This window comes from Scyliorhinus torazame, chromosome 13 (assembly GCF_047496885.1).
Source record: "Scyliorhinus torazame isolate Kashiwa2021f chromosome 13, sScyTor2.1, whole genome shotgun sequence".
Taxonomy (NCBI): domain Eukaryota; kingdom Metazoa; phylum Chordata; class Chondrichthyes; order Carcharhiniformes; family Scyliorhinidae; genus Scyliorhinus; species Scyliorhinus torazame.
In genome coordinates, this window is record NC_092719.1 from 33,789,403 (window position 1) to 33,797,082 (window position 7,680).

The 7,680-nt window shown below is 41.4% G+C and overlaps 1 protein-coding gene across 2 annotated transcripts in view; it reads right to left on the reverse strand.

The window, feature by feature from the left end:
• Positions 1-6,987, reverse strand: part of lhfpl3 (LHFPL tetraspan subfamily member 3) — a 485,068-nt gene extending 478,081 nt beyond the window's left edge. The window contains exon 1 of one of the 2 annotated variants that reach the window (XM_072471307.1): positions 6,022-6,987. In XM_072471307.1, coding sequence (XP_072327408.1) covers positions 6,022-6,424 — 403 coding nt within the window. In that variant the 5' untranslated portion in view covers positions 6,425-6,987. The remainder of the gene's footprint in view (positions 1-6,021) is intronic. The other variant, XM_072471308.1, reaches the window with a different exon arrangement.
• Between the last annotated feature and the right edge of the window lie 693 nt (positions 6,988-7,680).

The window sequence follows — 7,680 nt, forward strand, 5'->3', positions numbered from 1 at the left end:
AAATAAAGCGCCTCGTGCAAATGGTGCCGGCCTGTGGCAAAACTAGTCCGACGCCCTCCTTCGCCAGTGTCTTCGGTGGATTCCTTGGACTTTGGGGGGGGAGGGATGTTATAACCTGCCTGCTTACCATTGGCTGGGGACTAATGACAATCCCACAATCCTGTGGGAGTATGAGCTTCCCCAATGAGGGGGGCGGAGAAATCATTAGCAGACTCCCTGCATAAATAAAGCTGGCCAGTTTGGAACCAGCAAGAAGGAGTAAGCAGCAAGCGAGGTTGCTGCTGTTGTGTGTATATATATATATATATATATATATATAATATATATATGTTATTGTAAATAAATGTTATTTCTTGGTATCCTTGAAACTCGTGCTGGATTCTTCATGACCCTCACAAAAGGGGGAAAGGAGGAACAGGTTTCTGAGTTGGATGATCAGCCATGCTCATAATGAATGGTGGAGCAGGCTCAAAGAGCTGAATGGCCTCCTCCGGCTCCTATTTTCTATGTTTCTATTAACCTCTGAGACACCACTCTCACTCTTCCATTCTGGTGCAGCATTATTTTGCTTCTGCTGATTTGAGCCAATTTTTGCTCACTAAAGAAGGTTCTTGACTATTATGTATCTGGTAATCTTGTGAACTAATCCGAATGTGATATTATATCAAAATGTTTGGGCCTGTCCTTAACCAAGATATTTGTATTTAGATGCGAGAGAATCCTGTGCAGCCTGGAATTCAGCGATGCTAATTGTTTTGGAAGCATTTAAAATTTTAAAGGCTGATTTCCCCAAAAGCGGTGGTTAAACTGGCTTCCAGTGAAAGATTTAACATTTTAAATTTAGCTCCTTCTTGGCACTTCCCTCACTTATACTGTGACAAGTGTCATAGTAAATTTCCACCCGCAGCTAAGGCAGTTTCTCCATTGGCACTATGAATGGGACAGACACCTGTGGAAAAGTAAAAACACCCATCCTGGGCAGGCAACTATCCATGCAAAGCTCCGGGACTCTAACTAACCGCTTTACTACCTATTACAAATTAAAATATTTTTTTTTAATTCTTCAGGCTTAAAATTGTGACTTTATATTTCTCACAATCCTGTGTTGTTTTCCACCAAGATGGAACAAAAATCCAACGTTGTATATATTTAAAACTTTACCCTTAGTGCTCTTTCTTATTTTCAAACTGGACTTTTCTGCTGAACAAAGACAATTAAGATGGTTAACCCTCTGAGTTTCCTGAACAAAATAATTCTCTCTGTTTCAGGAATGTCACACCTCATTATGTCCAAGGAGCAACTAACAGACAATAAAAATAGAAAATGCTGGATAAACTCCTAGTTTGCTGTCTTACCATCCGACTAGCAAGCAACAAAGAGGCTGGCTCTGTCCATGCAGGACAACCGGTCCATCTAACCATTTTCTACAGAACCAACTCAATCTCGGCATACCTTCCTCACCTTGCAACATCAATAGCACCAGCCAGCCAGACTTGAAACGTCTGTATGAAAGAATTCCTCATTGGAGCCTGCCTTTGGGACTCTGGAACTCACGTGAACCCATATTCAGTTTTTCCATGGTCCTTGTACTGCAAACCTCCTTTTCTCTATCCTCCCCTTTACTATGTGAATGCGAAGTGGGACGTTGCTGACACTCCTTTTGCAAACTTTGAATTAGTGGTACGAACTACCCACCTGAGTTAATCCTAACTCAAGTTTGCTGTGGATTATTAGTAAAACTTGTTTAACACAAAAACTGAGCAGTTGGGAAAAAAATACACCACCGCTTATTCTTTAACACAAACTAATTCAAAACACCTTCTGTTTATGGGTAGGCAGTAAGAGGAAAATCTGTACTGCTGTCCCTAACAATTGGTATTGTTTTCTATTTTTTTCACTTCTGACCAGTTTGCTAATTCCTCCACTTTATCATTGTATTTGTCTGTGTACTATAATCTACCTGTAAATTTAAATTTGAGAAAGTCTTTTTTTAACCCCTTGATTTTCCACCTAACTTCATTTGTTGCTCATGTCAGTTTCCTGCTTCTTCTACTTTCTCCCCAGTGGAATATGGTAATTTTGTGACCTCAGTAATGTAGCCATTAAAAACATTCTTTTACAGGCTGGCTCTCTTATTTTTCTCCTTGTCCCCTCAAAATTCAGTCTCCTTAAGCTGAGAGACTTTGTTGTCCTCACTCCTGTCTTCATCATAAGCCAAGATTCTCATAGACTTGATTTCCTCTTTCGCTAGCAGTACATATTATTATCCCTTGAACCTAACTATATAATTTGTTTAGAAGTCTTGGGAGGCAACAAACTGATATAAAACCAATGTGGCTGGGAAACCCATCTGGATGATGAGTGATCTGTACAAGAACAATCTTCATGGTATCTCCCACATCATCACTGCTATTTTCAACCCTGCCTGTCATATCAGGCAGCAATAAATTCATGCAAGTCCATGTGTTTATTTCATATATCTGTTCTATTTTGTGCTGTATATCTGCTAACTGGTTATTAGTTTGCTATTAGACCTACCTTCAGACAAGAGTTCACAGAACAGCTGAAGACCTTTTTGTTATCGTTTGAGGTTGCTATAAATAGCCTACAGCAGCTGATAGAGCACCTCTATGCAGTCATGTATGAATGATTTAAATCAAATGCAGAGCCCAACAGCAATAAGTGGTACCTTCAGGGTCATCTGCAAGAGAGCTCAAAGAATGAAGGGAACAAACACAGTTGAACTTACTCTCATAAATTATGTGACTGACATTTTTGAGATCTCGAACACCCAGTGGGTGATTAGAACTCACTCAGTGAAAAACCTGGCAATTTGGTGTCAGAGTCAGACAGGTTCACAATCGTCCAGGGCTTTTCAGGTGATTAACTAATCAGCCTGGCTATTGATGACACTTGAAGGGGCAAATCTATCTTTTGATTCACAATAATCCCAGATGTATGGCTGAGTAGTCATATACCCTTTCAGCAGATATCAAATGGCAAATATTAACTTGCCAAATGGCAACTTAATTTTAATTTTCAGCAAGATATTATTTTGCAGTTTTTCCTATGAGTTACTGAATGCTGCTAAAATGATCTCATTCCCTTCGGTGATAATCGGACCCAGCTGCCATCATCAATCTCTTTAGATATTTAACAAAAGTCATCTGCATTCTGTAAGGAGGATCAACCAAAGGAGACAGCATAGTTGAAATGGAGGGAATCAATTAAGTTTTAGTCTCATTCATATGATGCCTCCTATACACAAGATAATACTGCTTGGCATATGATATACCGATGATGCAAACTGATCACATTATTTCACACTATTCTGAAGAGACATGTATGGTTTCATTTTCAGTATGTATTTATAAAACAATGCCCTTTCAAGTAAACAGTGACACAGAAGCTAGAGACAAAGGGTCATCAGGACTCGAAACGTTAGCTCTTTTCTCTCTCTACAGATGCTGCCAGATTTGCTGAGATTTTCCAGCATTTTCTCTTTGGTTTCAGACGCTAGAGCAATTGATCCTTGCTTTTCATTTGTTATACAATGTAATCCTTTTATATTTTTTCTTGTGGGGTACCTTTTTCTAAATGCAACTATTTCATGTGGGCAAAATTAATGACAGTAAAATTCGAATGAGACAGAAGTCTGAAGTCAAATTAGGTTAAAAACTATCTTCCTCAAAGATAACAAACACAGAAATGGCCTTTAATAGCATATATATTTTATTTTAATCTTTAGTTTGTTTAAATTTAGAGTACCCAATACATTTTTCCAATTAAGGGGCAATCTAGCCTGGCCAATCCACCTATACTGCACATCTTTGGGTTGTGGGGGCACAACCCACGCAAACACGGGGAGAATGTGCAAACTCCACACGGACAGTGACTCAGGGCCGGGATCGAACCTGGGACCTCGGTGCTGTGAGGCAGCGGTGCTAACCACTGTGCCACCGTGCTGCCTTAATCTTTTGTTCACATGATAACAATTATAATTTCACTGGTCACCAGAATGCTGATGATCATAGCTATATCAAGCATTCATTAAATATTCTGGGATACTAAAGAATAATATATTGGAGTAAAGTACAGCTATTTCTTAAACACTCATGCTGGATAATATGTTAGCGTAATAAATATACCAATACTCGACATTGCATTATGGTATATTTTGATTAGATCAGTATATACGCCAGAATTTTAATAACTTCTTATTAAATTATTTACAATACATCCTTTCTCTGTAATCGTTTAATCTTTACTGTTTTAACTTTTAAATACTATTACAGACACACCACTATGGAACAGCCACAATGGAGACATTGTAACACAGTAATTGTTACTATCTACTAATTATTATTTTCCTCAAAAATTATGAGCTGAGTCTCTGTATTCTCCAGCGTTAAATGAGTTACTTTTCAAAACGGTTTGTGCAAATTCCAGACTACAGCATCCCATTGTGCATTTGGGATTATGGACTAAATGCAGTCTCATCATTATTATTCAGTAATCAACAGATAAGAGCCACCAATATCAAAAGTAAAATACCGTGGATGTTGGAAATCTGAAATAAAAATGAAAATTTATGCAAATACTCACAAGGTCTAGAAGCATCGTGGAGGGAGAAACAAATGTTTCAGGTTGATGACCTTTCCTCAGACTTCTTGACCCCAAGACCAAGAAGTAATGGACCTCCTGTTTCTCTCCCATTGATGCTGCCAGACTTGCTGAGTATTCCCAGCATTTTCTGTTTTTATTTCACAAGAGCCGCCACTTGAGATGGTGTTGGAGCAGCAGCAGCTCATGTCTTTCCATGTGCTAGACTGCACTCCCATTACAGGAAAAGGTGTAAATTAAATGAAGCCTGAAAGTGGATTATTTATTTTTAATATCTGACACAAAAATAAATTCCAAATATATAGCAGTGAATTAGAACACAATCAAGTTTAAATTAAAGTATCAATCGTTCCATTGAAAGTAGCAATAACTGCCATATAATATAAATGTTAGCTTTCCCTTAGGGTTACGTTACTTTAGATGGTTATACTTAGGTAATACAAATGAACCCATGTTCAAGAAAGTCATGGTGAAAGGGTTGAAAACTGTGGTTTGAATTCGAGCCATTTCCCACTCCTAGCACACTGTTAGATCTACTCCTGCAAAGGCTTGAGCTGTAGCCGACACCTGGTCGGGTTACATTGCTGCTTAAAACCCTCCCCACACATCAGTACATGGAACCCGCGTTTTTAATGCTGCCCGAACTTTAGCTGTATTAAATAACACAGTTCTCGGAGAAAGTGTGCTATTCGTGGGTTCAAGTCACATGAAATGGTCCAAATTTGATCCAGAAAGATTACAAATGGGCAATCACTCAATTGATCAAAACTGTCCATTCTGTCCGGTACATTATCACAGAAAGGAGTTCCATTATTTCTGTTGTTAATGTACAGTAACCCAAAATGAATAATGCGGCGGTGGGGGGGGGGGGGGGGGGGGTCGACAGTCCCCAACTGGTTGCTTCAGCGATGCCCGCTGGATGGTTAACGAGGTGATGGAGGTGCAGAGCCGCGGCTGGCCAGATGTACACTAACCATAATAAACTCAGCTTCATTTCAGAATCTCACAGATCAATACGTTTGGCAGTTAATATATATTTTTTAATCAGATGTATTACCGTGATCCCTGAAATGAGTCCCTGCTCTATTAACACTTTTTAAACGTGTTCTGTTGTTGAAGGTGTCACTTTCCTCTCTCTCTGTCTCTAACCCACCTACCTGGGAATCAGACACCATCAAAGTTTGACCACACCGTCAAAAGACCTGCTCTGATTAACTCGAACCTCGCAGACATTTATTGACTTCGAGGGGATTGCTCACCTATCCCTGCAGAAACTCACAGTCCCTGGAAAAAGTTGACCTTAATAAATGCATTGAGTCGAAGGCTATTTTTTTTAAGGAGTGGGCAGTGATGGAGAAAGAGTGCTGATTCCCCCTCCCTCCCTCCCTGTTGACTCACCAGATGTAAGTTGCACCCAGCCGCAGATTTTGTAGACGGTGGCCGTGTTACAGAAGAAGAAGAGGGCGAAGCAGGCGATGCAGCCCATGATGAGCGCCATGGACATGGCGATGAAGAAAGAGGCGGCTTTGAAAGCCCCGGACGCGATGCTGGAGAAGTCGGTGAAGCTGCCGCGACAGGTCAGCTCCCGGGAGAGCCCGTTGCCGATGCAGTAGTGGAAGAGCCCGAAGTAGCCGGCTTGCGGGGTGTCCACCCCATCGCCGATCCAGTAAGGCTGGATGAAGCACACCACGTTCACGATCGCGAAACAAATGGTGAAAATCGCCCAGAGTACACCGATCGCCCTCGAGTTCCTCACGTAATTGGTGTGATAGATTTTGGCCGCCTCCTGAGCTGGCAACATCGCCGGTGTTTGCAAACCTTACCCGATCCGCGGGAGACACTTTGTGCTGCCGGCAGATGTTTGCTTTTCTGGGTCACACTGGACCTGGCGATAAACAGCCCGCCAACTCGCCACAGATGATCTTCAGTCTTCCCCAAAGGTTACCTTCTGGTGAAAAAAAAATAAACAAATCGCCTGATCGCGTTGCCAATTTGACATTATTCCTTTATTGCTGGAGTTAAGGATTCCGAGCTGTGACTCTTACCTCCTTTCATCAGAAGGATTTTCTATCCCCCCCTCCCCGGCCCCCTCCCCACAAGGTATCAGTCGTCTCTTGTGCAAAGTGCGTTGATCAGCGACGCAGAGCTCACGTTGGGCAGCTCCCGACTCCAGGCTCTGGTGCTGAAGAATTATTGGAGGATGGCAGAGCAGCGGCTGGCTTGTGAGCTGCAAAGCCCCTTCCACCAAGGACGGTCTGAAGACGACACCTCAAACACAGCACAACCCACAGGCACGAACTGCCAAGCGCACTGTATGTCGGGGCGTGTAGTTCTTGGCAAGCTAAAATAATGCGATCACTGGAAGTCACTGCAAACGATTATGTACAAATATACTTCAAAAATGAACAGTAACCTTTCTCCTATCCAATTCAGATCTAAACGTTAATTTATTAATTCTGAATATGCAGAATATACTTGCCTTTACCTAATGTGTAAATGCATGGCTCTTTGCCATGAATATTGACACCTACAGGCGCCATAGTATTGGCATGGTACTGAGGTTATTAATGAATGCCCACCTTCTCAACCTTTACCCTCGCCTGAGGTGTGGTGATTCACAGGTTAAATCACCACAGGCCAACTCTCCCCCTCAAAGGGGAAAGCAGCCTACAGTCATCTGGGACTACAGCGACTTTACCTCATCTAGTATTGGAATAACATACTCTTAATCAGCTGCTTCAAGAGGCCACATGGCTGCATCCACTGGAAAGTGGTAAAGACAACTTGCATTTATTCAGCATCTTTAACATAGTAAAAAAATGTCCCAAGGCAATTCACAGAAGTGTTGTTTGATAACCCTCTGGTTATCAAAGACAGAAGTGTCTTGGGAGTATTACTGTGTAAAAGGCAGGGCACATATGCAAGTTGTTCTATCCTGCAAAATATCTCACCAAGTTAAGGACTGGTGACAAAACGTTTAGTCAAAAGAGCTCAATTTTAAGGAATGATTGAAAGTGGAGTGTGAAGTGGAGTGGCAAAATGGTTTAGGGAGGAAAT